General features: G+C 37.1%; 2 protein-coding genes across 4 annotated transcripts in view; one reads left to right on the top strand and one right to left on the bottom strand.

The window, feature by feature from the left end:
• Positions 1-55: 55 nt before the first annotated feature.
• LOC132394027 (peptidyl-prolyl cis-trans isomerase C-like) lies at positions 56-19754 on the top strand. Its single transcript, XM_059969659.1, has 5 exons — positions 56-469; positions 6077-6190; positions 15653-15746; positions 17086-17270; positions 18167-19754. The coding sequence occupies exons 1-5, from the start codon at positions 191-193 to the stop codon at positions 18296-18298; spliced, it is 804 nt and encodes a 267-aa protein (XP_059825642.1). The 5' UTR covers positions 56-190; the 3' UTR covers positions 18299-19754.
• A 682-nt stretch (positions 19755-20436) lies between these two features.
• LOC132394028 (sorting nexin-24-like) overlaps positions 20437-23622 on the bottom strand; it is a 138711-nt gene continuing 135525 nt past the window's right edge. For all 3 annotated transcript variants that reach the window (XM_059969661.1, XM_059969662.1, XM_059969660.1), the window contains exon 7: positions 20437-23394. In XM_059969661.1, the coding sequence (XP_059825644.1) occupies positions 23324-23394 (71 nt within the window). In that variant the 3' untranslated portion in view covers positions 20437-23323. The remainder of the gene's footprint in view (positions 23395-23622) is intronic.

Raw genomic sequence — 23622 nt, 5'->3', positions numbered from 1 at the left:
AGTTTGTAATTAGCAGACTGGGTGCAATATTATTACCGTCAAATTGTTCCCGTGATAAAAGAACACTTCCACAGAAGATGAGTGGATTCTTTGGAAAAAGAGAAACAACTAAAGCAGGGAAATACTTTGAACTTCCCTGTCTGTGGTGTTTGAAGGAGAAAGTACGGATATTGGGGAAAAAATTAAATAGATGCGTGATTTGAAGGTGGATTTTTTCCGCTCACTGTACCCAGCAGTCCCGGAAAGAGCAGGACGCTCTTTTCCACGTCGCTGCTGCGGTTGGCTTCTCCCAGTTGGAGGTGGAGCCACGTTCCTGCGTGTGTTGGTCAGCGACGATGTGAGAGCCAGGCTAAAGTTTACTTCCAACAGGATGAAATCGCAGTTGGTTTTGCTTTTCCTCGCCCTGTTTCTTCTGGGTAGAAGCAGAGGCTTAACAGCGGCGAAGCGAGGTCCTAAGGTAACAGCCAAGGTGGGTGCAAATCGTGTTGGTGAAAGAATGGCCCGACGCGGCATAGGCACGAAGAGGGTAGGGTCTCTCGCTATGCCCACTAGCTGTTGGTCCGATTGACGGCTGATCGGTCCTATGAAACACCAACCCTTCAAAAGTCCTCCAATCAGCATCGGTATACCATAGTGATTCGATTTTACATCGTGCTGAAAGGCACGAGTTGAGTTTGGGTAGTACTGGGACGTACTTGTAAAACTTAAAGACCGATATGGTATGACGGTGTGGTCAGAAAAGAAAACCAAGTAGCCGTCAGTGATACACTTGTACAGCCTGGCATGATGAGCCAATTTATGTTAACTTCAGCTAAATATGCATTATATTTTAAGTGAAAAAGTGAACATAATAAAATACTGAGTTTTAATTTTCATTTGGGACTGGGCCATAAGTTACCAAAGGTACAAGTTGTAGATCTCTGGCCTAGGTGCTACATTGTTTTCTTTTAAGAAATTTTTAAAAACAAAACCTTTCGATGGTTTTGGTGGTTCACCTCCCAGTCACCTAAACTGGCGTCATGTTTTACTGGTGTTATAGTGAGTGCTTTGGATGACTTATTAACGGCTTTGAGTAAACCTTTTGGTCTTGATAAACTAAATTGATTGACACAAGGTGCAATTTCTTTAGTTAATTTCAGAATTTTTCTAAAATTTGCATTTTTTCATAAATTGAGTAAAATCTTAATTATAATTATGCGGTTATTGCAGACGTTGGAATCTGGAGCAAAAAAATTGCTGAAGGATCTCAGTGGGCCAAACAGGGAAGCATATTGTTATGTTTCTGGCCAAGATCCTGCATCAGGACATGTGGGAGGGTTGTATTCACAGGTGGAATTAGTAAATGTGGTCAGAAGTTAGAGCATAGGTCTCATAAATTGGCAATGAGAAGCAAATTGGAGAAATAGGCAAGTAGTTAGACATGAAGTTTGCTGGTTGTTCTACAGTACTGTGCAAAAGTCCTGGGCACACATATAGCTAACTTTTGCATAGTGCTGTAGTAACTTTATGCATTGCACTACACTGCTGCCACACATAAAAAAACAAATTTCAGTGACAAATGTGAGTGATGATAAATCTGATTCTGATACAGGTCTGTATTGTGGACTGAGATTGGAAAGGGGGCAGGGAGAGGAGAATCATGGTTGGGAAAAGAGGAAGGGAGAGGCGAGGGAACAGAAAACACCAGAGAGACATTCTGTAATGATCAATAAACCAGTTGTTGGGAATCAAATGTCCTCGCCTGCTGTCTCAGAGCCTGGTGTGGGAAGGAGGCATTGAGAGGGGAATTATAATTGGGAAAAGGGGAAGGGAGCAAGAAGCACCAGAGAGACATTCTGTAATGAACCAATTATTTGGGATAAAATTACCCTGCTTGATGTTTCTGGGCTGGTGTGCCTGCACCTGCACCCCACCCCCTGGAACACCTCCTCTGCTACCGATCCAGTACCCTTCCAGCGGAGCTCCATCTTCACCATTCCCAACATCCTTTGCTCCCACCAGATTTACAAACTCGCTCTCCACTCCACATTGACAACTACAGTACTGTGCAGAAGTTATATATACATACATTCGGCCCTCCTTATCCGCGGGTTCCACTTGCGTGAATTCAACCAACCACGGATTGGGAAAACCCGGAAGTTCTCTCTCCAGCATTTGTTGTTTGAGCATGTAAAGACTATTTTTCTTGACATTATTCCCTAAACAATACAGTACAACAACTATTTACATTGTATTAGGTATTATAAGTAATCTAGAGATGATTTAACGTATACGGGAGGACGTGCATAGGTTACCGCAGATCGGGAATTGGAAAAAAAAACGTAAGTTCTCTAAGTCGGAACAGGTACATCCGGTATTATTTAGCGTCAGTTAGTCTTAGTATATAGTATATACTAAACCTTTCTATGCATATAAAACACTTAAGAAATGTATCTATTTCAATAATTAAACCACACTGTTGCTTAGTAATAATTGTAGCTTTCATTAGGGCAGGGCCTTCACATGCCCCATTATTCTCACTATATCCTTTAAAATAGTTCAGATCATTGACCGACTGTAGCCTAACGCTTTTCCAATGACTGACGGCGTTTTACCTCTTTCCGATCACTTTATTATTTCCACCTTATTTCAATCGTGATTGTTCTCCGGAACAGAAACACTGCGGGCGGCGGGTCTCGAGCTCCACCGGGTCCTAAAGTCCACCGTACTGTGACAGGTTAAATAAGGTCCTGTACTCCGTCGGGTCCTTAAGTCCACCGACTTGAGCATCCGCGGGGGGGGTTGACTGTACATATACACACACACCCTTATGATTTTTACACAGTACTGTATCAGGTGCTAACAGAAGTTTGTTACATTCGACTGTGTGTTAATTTGTTGGTGGTGAGGAGTTTGGAATGGATGGAAGATGGTTGAATAACCTCAGGGAAAGAGGTGGGTAAATTTGGATCTTTGTGAAAAGGGTTCATGGTGTGCCCTGCCCAGTGAGATCCCTTAAAATAACACTGAGGCAAGCGTCATGGCAGTATGGAAGCCTGTTTGCCATTTGTGGCCTGCAATTGTGTGGATGTTGAGAAATCACCAAAGCAGCAATCAGGTATATATTGAAAATGTTTGCTACATTGCAAATCTCTGGCAAAAAAAAATGTCTTACCAAATAGGATTTGGTAAATCAAACACACTAATATACAAAATGAAAATCATGTGTTTTGTTGTCCTCTCATGAAGAGCCCAGATTTTTCAGTTATGCTTACTTTTTATTGAATCCTGGAACATGGTCTAAGGTTCCTACCTTTAGAATCTATATTTTGCTTCAGAGAGCAATAACAAAGAGCTCCATTACATGGCAGCACACTCAAAATCCCAAGGAACTCAACAGGCCAGGCAGTATTTATGGAAAAGAGTAAGCAGTCGATGATTCAGAAGGGTCTTGGCCCGAAATGTTGACTGCTACTATTTTCCATAGGGCTGCCTGGCTCACTGAATTCCTCCAGCATTTTGTGTGTGTTGATTTGGATTTCCAGCATCTGCAGATTTTCTCTTGTTTGGAGTTCTGTAACGTGTTCCAATTCATTATTTTAGCTCAGACAGGAATATGCTGATTTATTTTACTACCATTGCTAGAAAATTATAATGAAATATTTCTTAAAATAATCTACCATTTTGTATTTGATTGTCATGTTAATACAGAGTAAAGATTGCATCAGAATATTCTTTTGAGAGCTGTTCATCATAGGCTTGGCTTCAGTTAGACAGGATCCTTTTTTTATATACTTGAAGGCAGTTTATTGCAGGTTTGCAGAAGTTGATGTTTAAAATTCTCTGCAGTAAACTTGACAGAAGTGTAGGAGAAATACTAGAGAAATGGTACAGCCGCTGTCTACGGTTTCTCTGGCATTCTGCCACAGTAACGGGGGAGATGGGAGTCCCATGCAGGCATCTAAACCAAATTGTCTGTCAATGATTTTGTGCATCAATGTATGCGCTATCATTTTTTGCATTTGCTTTAAATTGGAATCTACACAGAAGTGACATGGTGGGTGAAGGAAAAGTAAAGGAGCAGAGTTTTACAACATTTTGAAATTACTACTGATACAGGAATGAAGTATGAAGCTGATGACAGTTGGGAGAGGTAGCAAAAGGTCCTGAGTTTGATTTAGCATGAGGCTAGTTGAAGGAGTGGGGAAGGGAGGAATGATACGGTACTGGGGAGGGAGGAAAGAGTGGTTTTGGAGATAGAGCATAGCAGACATCAAAAGTAATAATTTAAAAAAGTAAGTCAGGGTCAACAGCGCAGAGTTAATTTGTTATAATATATTCATGGTCATACCATGAAGAGGTTGTTAAAGGAAGCTGGAAAGGTTACCAACAGGCTAGGGAGAATATATTGAATATCATTTATGATCTAATGCATCTGCCCGTATCATTGAAATCTGTGGGGGAAAAACTTATAGTTATTCAATTAATAATTCATTTGGAATTTTGATATTCCAGTCTCAAACTTTATTGTAATCCACAAGACTTTCCAGAATTTAAATGATTAATCAACAAGGATGTTCAGCAGAAAATTAGTAAAGCACATTAAAACACTGACTAATCAAAGACATGAGTATAACCAAAAGTATTTGAAACACGGAGTTACATAGAAAGTGGACTGGGATGAAATTCCAGCAACACATACAAAATGCTGGTGGAATGCAGCAGGCCAGGCAGCATCTGTAGGAAGAAGTACAATCGACATTTCGGACCGAGACCCTTCGTCAGGACTAACTGAAAGAAAAGATAGTAAGAGATATGAAAGTGGGAGGGGGAAATCAGAAATGATAAGACAGGAGGGGGTGGGATAAAGCTGAGAGCTGGAAAGGTGATTGGCAAAAGGGATACATAGCTGGAGAAGGGAAAGGATCATGGGACAGGGGGCCTAGGGAGAAAGAAAAGGGGAGGGGAACACCAGAGGGAAATGGAGAACGGGCAAGGAGTGATTGTGAGAGGAGCAGAGAGAGAAAAAAAGTGTGTGTGTGGGGGGGGGGGAATAAATAAATAAGGGATGGAGTAAGGGGAGGAGGGGCATTAATGGAAGTTAGAGAAATCAGTGTTCATGCCATCAGGTTGGAGGCTACCTAGAGGGAATGTAAGGTGGTATTCCTCCAACCTGAGTGTGGCTTCATCTTGACAGTAGATGAGGCCATGGATAGACATATCAGAATGGGAATGGGATGTGGAATTAAAATGTGTGGCCACTGGGGACACATTGATTTCCCTAACTTCCTTTAATGCCCCTCCTCCCCTTCTTACCCCACCCCTTATTTATTTATTTATCCTTCCCCCCCCCCCCCCCCCCCGCCCCTCTCACAATCACTCCTTGCCTGTTCTCCATTTCCCTTTGGTGCTCCCCTCCCCTTTTCTTTCTCCCTAGGCCTCCTGTCCCATGATCCTTTCCCTTCTCCAGGTCTGTATCCCTTTTGCCAATCAACTTTACAGCTCTTAGCTTTGTCCCTCCCCCTCCTGTTTTCTCCTATCATTTCGGATTTTCCCCTCCCTCCCACTTTCATATCTCTTACTATCTTTTCTTTCAGTTAGTCCTGACGAAGGGTCTCGGTCCGAAACGTCGACTGTACTTCTTCCTATAGATGCTGCCTGGCCTGCTGCATTCCAGCATCTGCAGATTTCCTCGTGTTTGGGATAAAATTCCTTTGCTTTAATGGATGGATAATCCATGACTTGCTCCCTAACCTGGTATTTTCTTTGATAAGGTGAAATTTGAGGGTACCATTGACCTGGGTTTTACTTGAAGCAAGAAAAATTCATGAAGTGTATCCCCCACTGTTTTCCTGACCTCTATGGTAGAAAGAGATCATCACAAACCATAGATCTTGATGTATATGTTTTGTAAAAATCTTGATTTTTAATTGTTATGGATATCGATATAATTTGTGCTGGTATATTTAAAATGATTTAACATGTATTACTTCAAGCAAAATAGCTTTTGATCAAAACTTCATGCGATTGAAATGTTATAATTCAGGCCATATTTATTTATAATGTAAGACTGATGAAGATTTTGTATGATTTTTAGGTATTCTTCGATATTCAAGTTGGTGGCAAGGATGTGGGAAGGATTGTCATTGGTTTATTTGGTAAAGTTGTTCCAAAGACTGTGGAAAACTTTATCACTCTAGCAACAGGACAGGTAAGAGAATGCTACCTTAAATCACAACCATAATTTATTAAACAAACTACCAGTTATTTCTGTAATATTTGTCACTTTTCCTACTTTGTGCATCATATTCTCTGATAGTCTTTATTTCTGGTTTGTTTTTGCCTTGGTAATATTGCATGATTTTGTGTGTAAAATATGATACTTCTTAAAATGCCAAAGGATTTGATCTTATTAGTGTAGGATTGTGCAATAAATGAAGATAACTTTAATATTGTAAAGTCTGTTGTACCATTGTACAATATAATTCAAAAGTTAATTGGTTAACAGGAAGGAAACTTTCTTCAGTACATCTTGTACTGTTATATTGTGGAAGATGTGGTAAAATCATTGGGCTTAGGGCAAATTGATGGCTAGCCAGTAGGTGAGTATCAGTATTTATACTACCTTGTTGCACACTTCCATGGTACCGCACTGATATTGGGAATTTCTGTCTCCTTGCATTGCCCTTGAGTTCAGGAATATTCTGTAAATTCTGAGATTTACAGGAGCAGGATTGATTTCATATTTAACCCCTCATATTTGAGTCAGCCATAGTGGAATGTTAATTAAGATGGAAAGTTTGTTTTTTTTTGCTTCAGTTGTCTATGTTTGATTGGATATTAGTCTTTTATTCAATCAGCAAAAGTCAAATTATTTTAAAAACTGATTTCTCAATTGTTTCCCATCCTCAACAGAGTCTAAGGATGCATTGCTTCGTGGCTGTCTAAGACACTGACTCAGCACTTAGAGCCTCCTGCGTTTTTGCAATGTGGTTGCTGAAATTAAGTCCGAAGGTCAAGAGGACTGTGGCCACAAAATGTCAGAGCAGCTGCAGAGTGTGCGTGTGCGTGTGTGTGTGTGTGTGTGTGTGTGTATATGTGAGGGGGGGGAGGGGTGGTGACACTAAGGCTCTGGGCAGTTCTGGCTCAATATGGGAGCAGCATCTAGGACCTTGAGGTGATCTCATGGACACCCTGAAGTATTAGTATCACAGTTGTTTTCAAACTGAAGCCTAAAGTTTTATAGAGGGTTGCAATTAAACTAACCTAGCTTTAGATTTCTAAAAAAGGATATAGGTTGCAGTCAATTATTGCTTTATGCTTCTGAAATTTTTTTTTCATTATTTGAACTGTATGTACTGATTTAGATGTATTTCTCATAGAACATAAAATTCCACCTGAGAACAGGGTGCTCTCCCATGTTACAACAATGCGCAAGAAAATATGGTGGGATGATTGGGATGTTGTTCCTCATTCCCTCTCTGTGATAACATACCAAGCCTTCTCACCGTTAATCCCGTAATGGCATAGCTGAGACTGTCGAAGAAACTGTAAGAAATTGTGAAAATTTGTGTCCTAACACTATTTAATACTTATTTTTATTCTTCCATTCTGTTCCACTTCATAACATAACTTCCATTATGAGGAAGTAACCTTTTATTATGATTTTTTTTAACTTCAGGACTTGTTAAATGACATGCTAACTAATGTGCTTGAGACCTCCCCATGTTTATATATTCCATTTTTCCATCTCCTTTCATCCTGACCATCTGCATATGTTTTCAGGAACATACAAAAATAATTTACTTTAATTGTTTAACACCTAAAACTGATAAATTTGTGTCAATTGCCAATAAGTTCTGCTATTAATACAATTTGTTAGAATTTGCCTCATATGCTATAAATCAAATACCTGGCTCTAATCTGGATATCATGTGGTTCATTTGGTACAATTTGCAGTAATTGAAGATTTGTTTGTGTCAGTTTTAGAAAACCATTTAATACAGAAGGTCGATTAAAGACTTTGCACATTTTATCAGCTTCAGCACACCAGCTATTTTCATAAAAGTGCAATTTAATTTTTATACGTTTAAGGTTAGTAACATTCCAGAGGTGGTTGTTAATGTTGTTGTTTGTAGAACCTGGAGTTTCAGTTGCAAATGTTTCGTCACCAGGTGAGGCGACATCAGTGCGCAATTCACACCGATGATGAAAACTTGACTGGTGACAAAACCTTGCAGCCTAACCTCCAGGCTCGGCAAATAACCTTACAAACAAGCAGCCAGTCAAAGCTACCAAACTTCTCATTCATGTTGTTAGTACGACACGGTCTTACACTCCTTTGTTTAGTGCACTTCTACACCACCTGTCATTTTAACCCGTTTTAATGCAGAGAAATACTGGGCTTAATTTCCTTATAGCAAAACCTTGCTAACAGCAAGGAGACAAATGACTGGATGATCCATTCTTCCTGATACTCACTCATGGCACTGATTTGAGAGAATTTCTCTGATCATCTTGGAGTTACGCCATGAGACATTTCATATCTACTTGAAAGAGCACATGGGACTGATCACTCAGGAAACATAATCCAGGTTTTTAAAAAATAGTTTCTTTTTCTTTATTTCCCCAAATGTAATTCTTGACTTCAGGTTCCATGTTATTTTCTGTCAGGGAGAAATTTAGATAATGGTTTTGTATTTGTTCATTATATTCTTCTGACAATTGGCAACCGATCGCATTTAGCTATATGTATTAATTTTCCATGGAATTTTAATTGTAAAGAAAAAGTATACTGTATATATTGAAGCTCTTATTTAAGATTTTGGACACTAAATCGGGAGTTCACCACCTTTTTAACAAAAAAATTAATTGAATTTTCAAATAGGTTACAGAAAGAAAAAAAATTATCAACCCTTCCCCCCTCCCCCCAACATATCCCTATAGAAAAAAAAGAGAAGAAAAAAGAAAGAAAGAAAGAATGCCTGGATATCGGAAGATCGCCACATGCTCCATGGAGTTCATAATAGCTTTAATATGTATATTTATTTCTTTCCCCAGATAAGCAATAACTTTATCTTCGGAGCACCTATATATTTAATCCTATTTTTTGTAAATAAGGGTGCCAAATTTTCAGAAATATTTTATTTATCTCTTAAATTATAAGTAATTTTTTCAAGTGGAATGCAGCTAAAAATGTCATTCTCCCAATGATTTATACTTAAGTATGAATCTGATTTCCAAGTAACTGCAATAGCCTTTTTGGCTACTGCCAATGCAATTTTTATGAATTCTTTCTGATATTTATTCAATTTGGATTTTGATTTTATCCCTTCAATATCGCCTAGTAAAAATAATGTTGGATTATGTGGAAGTTGTATTCCAATAATTTTTTCCAGTAAAACTCTTAAATTTGTCCAAAAAGGTTGAATTTTAAAACAAGACCAAGTAGAGTGTAAAAAAGTACCAATTTCTTGATTACATCGGAAACATTGATCAGATAAATTTGTTTAATCTTTTTATTTTTTGTGGTGTAATATATATTTGATGTAAAAAGTTATATTGTACTAATCTTAGTCGAACATTTATTGTATTTGTCATACGGACAAGACATAATCTTGACCAACTTGTTTAATCAATTTTATTTTTCAAATCAGTTTCCCATTTTTGTCTTGACTTATGAATTCCTTGTTTAATTGCCTGTTTTTGAATCAAATTATACATACCAGAAATAATTTTTCCTTTATGAATTAAAGTTCCTATTTCATTAGGTTTTGGCAATAACATTGTTTGACCCAGTTTATCTCTTAAATAAACCCTTAATTGGTCAAATGACATTAATATACCTCCTTCAAAACAGTCTCCTATATATCTAATCCCTTTGTGAAACCAGTTATATAAAAGTTGATTATCCATTGTAAAAGGGATAAGTTTATTTTGAATTAAAGGTCTCTTTGCTAATAAAGATTTCTTTATCTCATCATCAACATTTATCTTATCCCATAAATCAATCAAATGTTTTAATATAGGAGATTCTTTCTTTTCCCGTATCCATTTAGATTCCCATTTATATATATAATCTTCTGGTATACTTTCTCCTATTTTGTCTAATTCTATTCTAATCCATGCCGGTTTATCTTCATCAAAAAAAGATGCAATAAATCTAAGTTGATTTGCTTTGTAATAATTCTTAAAATTTGGTAATTGTAACCCTCCTAGGTCAAATTTCCATGTCAATTTTTCCAACAATATTCTTGACATCTTACCTTTCCAAAGGAATTTCCTCACACATTTATTTAACTCTTGAAAAAATTTCTGCAGTAATTGTATTGGTAGTGTTTGAAATAAATATTGTAATCTAGGGAAAATATTCATTTTTACAGCATTGACTCTACCTATTAATGTTATTGGTAACATCATCCATTTATGAAGATCCCCTTGAATTTTTTTCAATAATGGCAAATAATTTAATTTGTGTAAATTCTTTATATCATTATCAACTCTTATACCTAAATACTTTATACCATTTATCGGCCATCTAAATTGAGTTATTAATCGACATTGACTATAATCTCCTTTAGTAAGGGGTAGAATTTCACTTTTATCCCAATTTATTTTGTACCCTGATATTTTCCCATATTCTTCCAATCTAGAAGATAACTTACGCAACGAATGGGTTAGTTAGATAAATCAGAACATCATCAGCAAATAAGTTAATCTTATATTCCTCTTGATTAACTCTGAAACCCATAATATCTGAGTCAGTTCTAATTACTTCAGCCAATAGTTCTATCGCCAACACAAATAAAGCAGGTGATAATGGACAACCTTGTCTAGTTGACCTTGTTAACTGAAATGATGTTGAAATTTGGCCATTTGTCACCACTTTAGCTTTGGGGTTAGTATTTAAGGTTTTAATCCATGTTATAAAAGATACTCCTAATCCATATTTTTCCAATACCTGAAATAAAAAAATCCCATTCTAATCTATCAAATGCTTTTTCTGCATCCAAAGCAACTGCCACACTCATTTCTTCCCTCTTTTGTGCCAAATGAACTATGCTAAGTAACCGAGTTACATTATCGGCTGATTGTCTATCTTTAATAAATCCTGTTTGGTCCATGTGTATTAATTTTGGTAAGTATTTAGATAATCTATTAGATAAAATCTTTGCTATTATTTTATAGTCCATGTTCAACAAAGAGATAGGTCTATATGATGTTGGCTTTTTTCGGCAATACTATTAAAATAACTGTCGAAAAAGATTCTGGAAGTTCATGCGTTCTTTCCGCTTGGTGTATTAGCTCCATAAAAGGAGGAATTAATAAATCTTTAAACTTTTTGTAAAATTCAGGCGGAAAACCATCTTCTCCTAGAGATTTATTACTCTGAAGTGATCCTAGAGCTTCTTCAACCTCTTTTAATGTAAAAGGAACATCTAATCCCTTCTGTTCTTCCGAATTCAATTTTGGAGGAGTTATTTGTGATAAAAACCTTTCTATCTCAACAATATCATTTTGTGATTCTGATTGATACAGTTCAGAATAAAATTTTTTAAAAGTTTCATTGATTTCTAAAGGTTTATAAGTAACTTTATTTACACTTGTTCTAATTGCATTTATCGTTTTGGAAGCCTGGTCTGTTTTTAATTGCCAAGCAAGAATCTTGTGTGATCTTTCACCTAGTTCATAATATCTCTGTTTAGTTCTCATAATTGCTTCTTCTGTTTGGTTTGTATGAAGTGTATTATATTGTAGCTTCTTATTAACAAGTTGTCTTTGTTTTTCTTCTGTCATATATCTTTCAGATTCTTTTTCTAATTTTGTAATCTCTTTTTCCAATTGATCTATTTCTACCATATATTCCTTCTTAATTTTAGAAGTATAACTTATTATCTGGCCTCTCAAATATGCCTTCATCGCTTCCCATAATATAAATTTATCATCAACTGAATGTAAGTTTGTATCTAAAAAAAATCTGTTTTTTCATAAAATCACAAAAATCTTGACGTTTTAATAATATTGAATTAAATTTCCATCTGTAAATTGATTCCTCCTTATCCATCATTATCATTGTCATTATCAAGGGAGAATGATCTGACAATATTCTTGTTTTATATTCCATATTTTTCACTCTGTCTTGAATATTCGCTGATAGTAGGAAAAAATCTATCCTTGGATAAGTTTTATGTCTATTTGAATAAAATGAATAATCTCTTTCTTTTGGGTTAATTCTTCTCCATATATCAATCAAATTTAAATCTTTCATCAATGATAAAGTTAATTTTGCTACTTTTGGTTTTGTAACAACCTTTGTTGACCTATCTAAAACTGGGTCTAGACAAAAGTTAAAGTCTCCACCTATTAATATTTTATCGTGTGCGTCAGCCAAATTCAAAAAAGCCTCTTGTACAAATTTTACATCGTTTTCATTTGGCGCATTAATATTCGTAAGAGTCCATAGTTCTGAAAAGATTTGACAATGTATAATTACATATCTGCCCGCAGAATCAATTAATACATTTTGTATTTTAATTGGTAAAGTTTTGTTGACCAAAATTGCAACTCCCCTCGCTTTTGAATTAAATGAAGCTGCTATAACATTTCTGACCCAATCTCTCTTTAATTTCTGATGTTCTGATGTGCTTCTTGTATAAAAGCTATATCTATTTTCATGTTTTTTAATGTATGTTAAAATTCTTTTTCTTTTCACCGGTCCATTAAGCCCATTAACATTAAAACTTAAAAAGTTCAGTAAATTAGTCATTATTTTTAAACGGGGTTACTCCAGTCTATAATAATACATAATATTTCAACTCTCATAGTACCTTGGGGAATTATTTTAAAGTTCTTCATGTTGTTATATGTCTCCCCTCCGATCATCCAGGCAAAGAAAGAAAGATAAAATAAAAACAGATTATAAAGAAAAAAAACAACCCCCCCCCCGCTAATGTTGTGAATGAGAAAAAACACATTACCCCCCTTCGTTGTGCGGGTCATGGCAAATGCCATGATTACACACGTGAATCCAGTAGCGATCGATCTGAAGTTCCCCCAGCTCCCCTGTAAAATGAAAAAAGTATATATAAGAGAAGAAAAAATATAATCACTACTCTCAATTAATATTTCTCAAATTTTTACCTTTCTCTTTCTTTTTTTCAATCTTTTTATTAAATTTCATATATAAAAAAAAACAACACATAATAATGAATAGATTACAGATTCAATAAACTTGAGATTACATTAGTAATAGGATAATAATATCCTATTAAAACATCCATCAACAAAAGGTACATAAATCAATCAAGTCTATATAAATATATATGAAAAAAAAACAAAAATAATCATCAAAAAAAGAAAAAAAAATTGAGATTATATATGAGAAAAAATATATATTGAAAAAAAAATACTAAACTATAACTAACATGGGCAATAATAGTACTTTATAAATATATGAAGGTGTCAAGAAAAGAACTCCGGAACTCCATACCTGAACAAGGATAAGTAGAGAAAAGGATCTGAAATAGGCCAAATTAATTCATATGAAAGTGTCGAATAAATGGTCCCCAGGTTTCTTCAAATTTAATTGAAGAATCAAAGATAGTGCTTCTGATTTTTTCCAAACTCAAATAAGAAATAGTTTGGGAGAACCACTGAAATGTAGTAGGAGGATTTACTTCTTTCCAGTTTTGTAATATAGACCTTCTGGCCATTAATGTTACAAAGGCAATCATTCGTCTGATTGAAGGGGAAAGCTGATTGCCATCTTCATTTGGTATACCGAAAATTGCAGTAATAAAATGGGGTTGTAAATCGATATTCCATACTGAGGAAATGACATCAAAAATGTCCTTCCAATAGTTATGTAAAGTGGGACATGTCCAAAACATGTGAGTCAATGAAGCCACTTCTAAGTGACATCTGTCACATTGAGGATTAATATGCGAATAAAATCGGGCAAGCTTATCTTTAGACATATAAGCTCTATGTACAATTTTAAATTGTATTAAAGCATGTTTAGCACAAATAGAGGAGGAATTAACCATTTGTAAAATTTTTTCCCATTTATCTGTTGATATATTACATCGAAGTTCTTTTTCCCATTCTTGTCTAATTCTATCCGATATTTCTGAAATTTTTACCTTTCTCCCCTGTATCATATAATTAAAAGTATATTTAAATATTCTTGTCCTTAATGTCCATCAACTCACTTCAGTGTCCCCGTCTCCATCTTTAATGTTTCACTTTTAAATCTTTACTGTGTCTAGCGAATATTTGGGAGATCTTGTGCAAACTCCTCTGCATCTCGATGATCAGTAAAAAATCTTCTTTTTCCGTCATCCAAAAAAATTATCAGTCTTGCCGGGTGGCCCAATATAAATTTATAACCCTTTTCCCATAAAACTTTTTTCGCTGGGTTAAATTCCTTCTTTCTCTTCAAAAGGTCATAACTTATATCAGGATAGAAAAGAGCTACTTTCCCTTCTATCATCAATGGCTCATTTCTCTTTCTGGCGCATTCGGCAGCCGCCTTCAGGATCTTTTCTTTATCTTGATATCTTAAGCATTTTATTAAGATTGGTTGTGGGTTTTGTTAAGGTTTTGGTCTTAAGGCTCTGTGGACCCTTTCAATTTCAATCAACTGGGTTCCCTCTTCCCTTTCCAAATTTTCCTGGATCCATTTTTGAAAAAAATTTATTGGACCCTCTCCCTCTATCCCTTCTTTAAGAGCAACAATTTTAATATTATTTCATCTACTAAAATTTTCAAGCTCATTTATTTTTTCCAACAGTCATTTTCTTTCTGATGTCCAGGCAAGAATATTATCTTCCATTTTATTCACTCTATCAATTATCCCATTATTTCTTCCAGTTTTTTAACTTTCTTGTCCATTTTCTCCTGTTTTTTCACCATTTTATCATCTTCATATTTTTAGTACCTTCTTTTATTATTTTTAATGTTTTTAATTCTTTTAATTCATGCATTATTTGCGCCAAAGCTTCTCTTATGTCTCCAGAATATCTTCCACCTCCCATCTCTTCCTGTCGTTCTTCTTTTACCTCCTCATCTTCATCTGTATGTTCCAGAGAATCCGAGTACACCTCGGGTTCATTTTCACTTCCACTTCCAATCGTAGCTGTGATTTGTAGTTCAAATTGTTCATGTTTGTGTATGCCCTTTCCTGCGTGCACGCGCAGTTCCTGTTGTTCCTTCTTGGAGACTGTTGATGTTGCCTCCGATTCCTGTTCTGTGTTGCCGGAGGTAAGATGCACTTGAGTCCGAGGCTTCTTCATGGTGGCCGGCCCAGCTTGTATTGTCTTCAAAGTAGAAGTTTTCTTCTTTGTCTGTTTAGGAGGCATATCTAAGGAAAATCCTGAGTAGTTTAGATGTAGTTTTTAGAAAATATTTACTAACTTTTCTTCACTTAAACATTATTTGTTTTTTACGGGAGAGCTGGATTTCCACATCTCGATCCTATGTCATCACATGACGTGTCCCCCCCCCCCCACCTTTTTTATACCATTGTCCCCTACCATTGACCGAGGGGTCTGCGGACTGCAGTTGGGAACTCCTGCCCAAAATGTTCAAACTCCCTTAAATGTACTTGGGTAAGACCTGAATTTAGAAAACTGATTAAAGGAGTCGATAATAATTTCATGTTTTATTTTTGCAGAAAGGTTATGGTTATAAAGGCAGCAGATTTCACCGTGTCATCAAGGATTTCTTAATACAGGGCGGAGATTTTACTTCAGGAGATGGGAGTGGAGGTAGTAACTCTTCAATCATTAGTACTTTATAGTAAAAGACGCTAATTGTTTTCAGTTTATCTCCTCTTTGGTTGTGGGGGTAATGCTTTACGATAATGAAACTTCATGGTAAGACAGCTGATTATAGTTGTCATTTTTGATAACTTTTTTGTTTGAATTATTTTAGAAATTTTTAGAACAAAAGACATAACAGTATAGAAATTCTTTCTCATGGTGCCAAAGGTAAAAGGTGCTATGCTGTTCAAAACAGACTTTTCCTATACCAGGGCCACTTAGTGACTGGACAGAAACTTAATCTCTCAGTTTTCAATAGGATTCTCTTTAGCACTCTAGAAATATCTTTCCAGTATAAATGTTCCTGAGGTGATAAAATGCTCAAAATTCATTCCTTCAGTGATTTTCAGCCTCACTGAACAACCAACTTTTTAAAAAACTGAATCTATGCCCTTCAAACTGATTTTTAAAGGGAGAGCACACCGACTGCACTGTCTGCCAGGGTGAGCCACAATTCTCCATGGCTTTGCTGCTTATTCAGTGCACTGCTCGCATAAGACTGAGTCTTCCTGCCATCTTCAACCTATTTTTTTTGGCAATCAAATCTTTGTTCCATGGGGATTTATGGGGCACACCACTCTTCTGATCCATGGCATGGAGATAGACTGTAAGCACAGAAGACCCGTAAGGCATTTGAAAGCTCAAAACCAAGAACTTACAGGGACCCATGCTTGTGTCTACACAGGTGAGGCTTCACCAAGAAATTCTTGAGTTCTGTATCCTTATGGGCCTAAATTGCATTGCCCATGAATGCCAAGGTAAGCTTCATTAACACAGGATCATGACATTTTGTTGTCATTGATCTGTGCTCTATCTCACACTGTGCTACATATACTGCACGATGGAGGTCCCAAGGAAATCAGATGTCACCTACTTTTTCTTTAACCTGGAAAAGCAGGCAGAGTGAATGTGGGGATTTTCAAAATTTGCAGACTCCCCCCAAACATAGAATTCACATATTTCAAGAATTAACCTTTCAGGGAGCAGTACTGTTTCTAGAATTTCATGATTAAAATTGTACCTTTATGGGACTTCAAGACCAACCAGTGTTTTAATGAAATTATTAGCAGTATTCTTAATCAACCCTGTTTTTTAAAAATTTCCTTCATCTATTTCAACTACTGTATCTGCTTAACGTTTAGTTTGATTTATCTAGTGATAATCTGTAAATTTAGCACTTGTGGTTGGAAAGATGTCCTAATAACTTTCTACATCTGCATTAAAGCAGAGATAGATTAATGTACATTAGCCCCTGCACCAAACAACCATCTCTTTCACATTCCAGGAATGAGCATTTATGGAAAGGTGTTCCCGGATGAGAACTTCAAGCTGAAACACTACGGAATTGGGTGGGTTAGCATGGCCAATTCAGGACCAGATACAAATACTTCACAATTTTTTATTTCATTAACAAAACCAAAGTGGCTGGATGGAAAACATGTGGTGTTTGGCAAAGTTATTTCTGGAATGGTAACTATTTCCTTTTCAATGATATGGTTCTCTAGAGAATAGTTTTGTGCTAATCTTTTGTTAATAACTATGATTATTTCTGTAAAGATCACAGTAGAGGAATTGAATTAGAAAGAACCGGGCAATAGTCAGTATATATTTTGGATATATTGAGAAAGCAAAAGATTTGATGGGCTGAATGACCATCTGGGCTGTAATAATTCAACAAGAATTCATAGAATGATTACAGCGCAGATGATTGCTCAGCCCAGCAAACCTATAGCAACTACTGAAGAGAAATTTATTCCCCCACTTACCCAAATTATTTGCCCTCATGTTGTAGTTGATCACCTTCATCCTTGTTTACAAGATGTTTCTGATCCAGGGAGCTACAGGTAGATTTTGGCACATCCCTAAGGACCTAATGAGTTGAAATAATCCTATTTTCATAATTGATCAAATTAGTAGAAATAATCCCCATACCAAAGAATAGTTTGGTCTGGAAAAAAAAGTACTAATGAAAACTAAGTATTTTCAAATTTAAAATCTGGGCAATAATGAAAACTATTCTAAAAAATTAAAATTTGTTTTTACCCTAAAAAAAAATCTTGTTAGCTGACCCTTTAAAAAAAAAGCACCAGAGCTGGTCCTTACAATAGTCTAACCATAGATAACATAGTTTAAGAACTGTTGTTCTTATTAAGTGTATGCCATCTATAACACAAACCACTGATATACAGTACATTCATTACTTTTCACAAGATTGCAAAAGTAACCTCTAGCTGAACTTTGCTGGTGATCAGCAAATGATTCATAGCTGTTGCATTTAGAATTCTGGCAGTAAACCCAACAGTTGAAATGTAAATTTAATAAATCTCCCACACTATTACTAACACTTGTTCTTATTGTGTTTCTAGCCTGTGGTGCATATGATAGAACTCCAGGATACAAACAGCGATAATCAACCTCTCCAAGACTGCGTGATAGTAAATAGTGGCAAGATAGATGTCAAAGAACCTTTTGTGGTTGAAGTCAATGACGACGACTAACAGGAAAGGACTCGGTATCTCTTAGAAATAACAGATGAAAGGCACAATTGACACTTCTGCTTCCATTGATCAAATTTTTATTGTGATATACCAAAAAATTTTCCCTCTTTATACCTGAGCTAAAGATGATATAGTACATTTATGATGTTGGTCCCCAGAAATTTAATGGTGCAGGATAAGTGACCTACCTGAATGTAAAGATGGGAGAGACTGAACTGCTTCTTTTACTGTCCTTAAAGCAATCAGTAGTATCCAGTCTTTACTGACGTTGTTCTCTGGGCTTGATCCATTAAACCAGGGGCCGATGTTGTATTAGCCAATGCATCCTTATCAGTGTCCTTTTTGCTAGCAGGATGTCCTCATCAGTTGGCTGCACCAGGAACAGAATCTTGAGTGCCACCTTTTAGGAAAGGGCAAAATGGGCTTTTCAAGTTCAAGTTGACGTTTGATTACCACTCAACCATACACGAATGCAGCCAAACAAAGTCACTTTGGGTCCGAGGTGCAAAATGTACACAGCGCATACAAGATAGCAAGCTAACAGTCACGCAAGAATAGATAAATATAGCCCAAGTCCTGCAGTGACGTGTGCTGCAAATTGATGCATAGTTGCCATTGGCAAGGAATGGCAGTTCCCAGCATTCCACAGACGAACGCTTGCAAGCGCATACACACGCAATCCAGCTTGTTATTTCACTGACTGAGCACTAGAGAGCATCACCAGCCTCCAGTCGAGCACGGACGCCATGCAATGCCGCCTCTGGCTTTCCTCTCCTGGACTGCAGCTTGACACCTGGTCCTCGCTACAACCAAGGCCGCTATCTGCCGCTCCGACAAACGAGAAATGGGTCTGTGGCACCTTGCATATCAGTGTTCCGTTACACTTCACGCAACAACCCCGATGTCTTCCTGCAGGAGGCAGCAACATGAGTCATAGCAAGACCAGCTGTTCCAGCTCTTGCACCAACAGCAGCTCACTGATGGGGTAAACCTGCAGCACCCCGAAGTTCTTAAAGTCCAGCATTGTCTTAAAATTGTAAAAATGTTTAAAAAAGACAAAAACACCTTTGGTTGCCCCCGCCCCCGAGAGAACTCTGCACCCAACCCCGCCACCATCTTACCATCTTTCTGATAGAGCAGCATTTGTGGAGTGGCGGGATTTTGATTGAAATCCTGCATCAAGACAGAGTCGACAATTCCTTCTCCCTTCCCCCTCAGATTTCTTTTGTTGCACCAAATTCTAGCATCGATAGTCTCGTCTCCAAAAAAAAAGGAGGGTATATTCTGTGTTTTTTTTTAAACGTTTGGTGCAATATTCTTCACTTCATGTACTTAACCTTTCCAAAGCTTCCCAGAAAGTCTGCTTCTTCAAAATATTATTTATTTGTAAAAAAGATGTTTCAGAATGGAAAATGTTCTCAACGAAGCATTGAAATTAAAGTAATTGCAAAAGTGATTAACAGTTGGATTTAAAATTAACAGAGGGCAAACGTATCAAATTTATACTGCACGTTGATCTTCAATAGCAAGTTGTGATCTACTACATACATGTAAGATTGTGAACAAGGTGGGACAGTGGAAACCTGATTGGATGAGGGCTAACTAATCAGGAGGGTATAAATGTGGGTATAAATACCACCGACTAGAAATGCCCAGGGATTATTCTTGATGAAGACGGCGGAATTCATCATTGAAGTGTCAGTTAACATCGATACCTGTATGTAGCTGGAAGCCCAAGAAGAGTTTATTTGTCATATACGCTGGGAAAGCACTAGATCATTTGTTTACAAGTAAGAATATAATTAAAGATTGCCTTTAGATTGCTATGAATTTACCTGGTGAAATTGGATTGAAGTTTTTCTAAATGGTCCATATTTACTGTATTTATTCCTGACTGTGATCCTGAGATATGTGTTTGTAACTCTAATCATTTAACATTACAAGGAAAGCAAACCGTAGAGAAAAACTATTTTATTAAATATTTATGCTTTACCACTATGCTTTTCATGGATTATGTTGCCCATGGCATCAGGGAATCACACTATGGAACAAGGGATCAAAACAGTGAGTTAATATGTTTTTTCCTGCACCAAGGGAAGAAGTGCCTTCAGTCCTTGTTGAACACTGATAGCAGAGGAGGTAAACTGTACGGCGATGGAAGATGAACACAGAAGTTGTGTTGAGTGACCAATTCTGACCTGCTTGACTTTGTGCAGGCAATGCACAAAATGCATGATATTACCATTTCTGTTTGGCTGCCAATGCCAAAGTAAAGAAAATTTGGAAAAGACAGAAGGATGGAATTTTTAGAAATGTATTCATTTATAGGATGTGGGCATCACCAGCAAGCCAGCATTTATTGCCCATCCCTAGTTGCCCTTCAGAAGGTGGTGATGAGCTGCCTTCTTGGACCGCTGCAGTCCCTGAGGTGTAGGTACACCCACAGTGCTGTTAGGGAGGGAATTCCATGATCTCGACCCAACAGTGAAGGAAGGCCAAATGTCTCAAAGTCAGCATGGTGAGTGACTTGGAGGGGGACTTCCAAAGTGGTGGTGGTCCCAGGCATCTGCTGTTCTCGTCCTTCTAGATGGTAGTGGTCGTGGGCCTGGAAGGTGCTGCCTTAGGAACTTTGGTATGTTGTTGCAATGCATCTTGTAGATAGTACACACTGCTGGAAATTGGAAATAATGAAGAGATTTGAGAGTTGTAGACTTGGAAACAAAGGGAGTGGCAAGCCCATGAATAGTTTTGAATACAGGATGAAAATGTTGAATTACATCCATAAATTTAAATAGTCTAACGGAAAATTCCAAAAGTACAAAGGCAAATTGTATTGATTGTGATAAGCCATTGGACATGTACATTCAGTGGCCACTTTATTTGATACCTCTTGTACCTAGTAAAATGGCCACTGCATGTACATTCATGGTCTTCTGTTCCTGTAGTCCACCCACTTCAAGCTTCAGTGTACTGTGTGTTCAGACACGTTCTTCTCAACACCACGGCTGTAATGTGTGGTTATTTGAGTTACTGTCACCATCCTGTCAGCTTGAACCAGTCTGGCAATTCTCCTTTAATGTCTTTCAGTAACAAGGCGATTTTGTCCATGGGACTGCTGCTCACTGGATGTTTTATGTTTTTTTGTTTTGTGCACCATCCTATATAAACTCTAGGGACTGTCCCAAGAGAACAGCGGTTTCTGAGAAACTAAACCAGCCCATCCTGTACCAACAATCATTCCACAGTCAAAGTCAGTCAGATCACATTTCTTCCCCGTTCTGCTGCTTGGCCTGAACAGCAAATGGGTATCTTGACCACGTCTGCGTTGAGTAACTGCCACATGATTGGCTGATTAGATGTTTGAAGTAACAAGTTGTACAGCTGTGAGTAGAAACTGAAAGCAATGAACTCAAGTCTCTGGAGCTGATTCGCATACCCTTGACCAAACTTAATCAAAGTTCACCCTCAAAAAAAATTAATGGAACACAAATCATTCATGCTGTTCAGTGATGATTGAATTTATTACATATAACAATGGATTCGAATAAAGAAATATTTTACTAATTCATAGAACATTTCAGCTCAGTACAGACCCTTGGGTCCATGATGTCGTGCTGACCTGTTAACCTACTCTAAGATCGATCTATCTCTTCCCTCAAACACTTACCCTCCATTTCTCTAACATCCATGTTGCCATCTGAGTTTCTTGAATGCTCCTAATGATTCTATCCTCTACCACCATCCCTGGCAGGGCATTCCACGCACCCACCACACACTGTGTAAAGAACCTACCTTGACGTCCCCCTATACTTGTCTCCAATCACCTTAAAATGATTCTGCCTTGTACTGGCCATTTCTGTCCTGGGAAAATTCTGGTTATCCACTTGATCTATGCCTCTTATCATCTTGTACACTTCGATCAAGTCACCCCTCATCTTCTTTCGCTCCAAAATGAAGACTCCCAACTTGCTCAACCTACCTTCAATAGACACACCCTTGATTCCACGCAGCATCCTGGTAAATCTCCTCTGCAACCTCTCTAAAGCTTCCACATCTTTCCTATACTGAGATGGCCAGAATGGAACACAATATTCCAAGTGTGGTATAACTAGGGTTTTATAGGGCTGCAACAATATCTCGCGCTTCTTGAACTCAATCCCCCAGATAATGGACGTCCACACAGATACACCACCTTAATAATCCTATCAACTTGTGTGGCAACTTTGAGGGAATCTATGGTCATGGACCCCAAGATGCCCCTGTTCCTCTACACTACCAAGAATCCTGCAATTAACTCTGTTTTCTGCCTTCAAATTCGACCCTTGAAAATGAATCACTTCACACTTTCCCAGGTTGAACTCTATCTGCCACTTCTCAGCCCAGCTCTGCATTTTGTTAAGGTTACATGGCAATTTACAACAAAACCCCACACCAGCACAACTCCATTAAATTTGGGTCATCTGCAAACTTATTAATCCACCCTTTCACTTCCCATACAAGTCATTTATAAAAATCTCAAAGAACAGGGATCCCAGAACAGATCCCTGCATTTAATAAGATTACACAGTAATGTGATTTAGTGATAAATATTGCTTTCATTTCCACATATTTAAATGCAACAAACATTCTTTCATTGTCTAATTTAATTAGAGTTTTTCTTTCCAAACTGGAAATTACAAGTAAGTCATAAAACAAAAACATTCTCTACTTAATAATGAAGTAGTACATTTTACTTTAAAATTACACAAAAATGTTTCCACATTGTATTAATTAGTTCCATACTCACAATTTACGTTGAAACATCACACATTTATTTATAATGATTTACATTGAAACTTGCTATATACTCATATAAGTTAATTAAGTGAATAATGTAAAAGTTAAATTTAAATGGTATAATAATTTTAAAATATACTTCCCATCAAGGAAGAACATTGAGAGCGAACAGTTTCTCATAAAAACATATCCACTAACTGTTACTTTTGTGACTGGATGCTCAGAGATGCCTTTCGTGTAGAATCCACTCTACCTTATTTGAAGGTACGGGTAGTATGTACCATGCAGAACACCTTCAATAACTACGTTTGGGAAGTCATCTAAGGAATCACAAAAAAGACAGGTTTATAGTCTTCAATTACCCTCATATCAGTAGAAACAAAGCAATGCTTGAGCTGCAAATTTACTAAGATTGGTGAGGTTGAGTGTCAAATGTTCTTGGCCATAGCCTGAGTAACTGACTAATTAAGCGTTTTAAGTCACCCTGTCAAAATACAAGTCTGAGACTGTCATGGTGAAGCTGTGGTATCCTAAATTCAAATTTCTGT

This window comes from Hypanus sabinus, chromosome 5, assembly GCF_030144855.1.
Source record: "Hypanus sabinus isolate sHypSab1 chromosome 5, sHypSab1.hap1, whole genome shotgun sequence".
Classification (NCBI taxonomy): domain Eukaryota; kingdom Metazoa; phylum Chordata; class Chondrichthyes; order Myliobatiformes; family Dasyatidae; genus Hypanus; species Hypanus sabinus.
Note: the sequence above shows the minus strand (reverse complement) of the source record. Positions and strands in the feature narration are given on the sequence as shown.

Excerpts from the sequence above, each read along its gene's own strand:
- LOC132394027 (XM_059969659.1), top strand. The coding sequence starts at position 191 with ATGCGTGATTTGAAGGTGGATTTTTTCCGCTCACTGTACCCAGCAGTC. Across the intron at positions 470-6,076 it reads GTCCTAAGGTAACAGCCAAG|GTATTCTTCGATATTCAAGT; the intron begins GTGGGTGCAAAT and ends TATGATTTTTAG. Across the intron at positions 6,191-15,652 it reads TCACTCTAGCAACAGGACAG|AAAGGTTATGGTTATAAAGG; the intron begins GTAAGAGAATGC and ends TTATTTTTGCAG.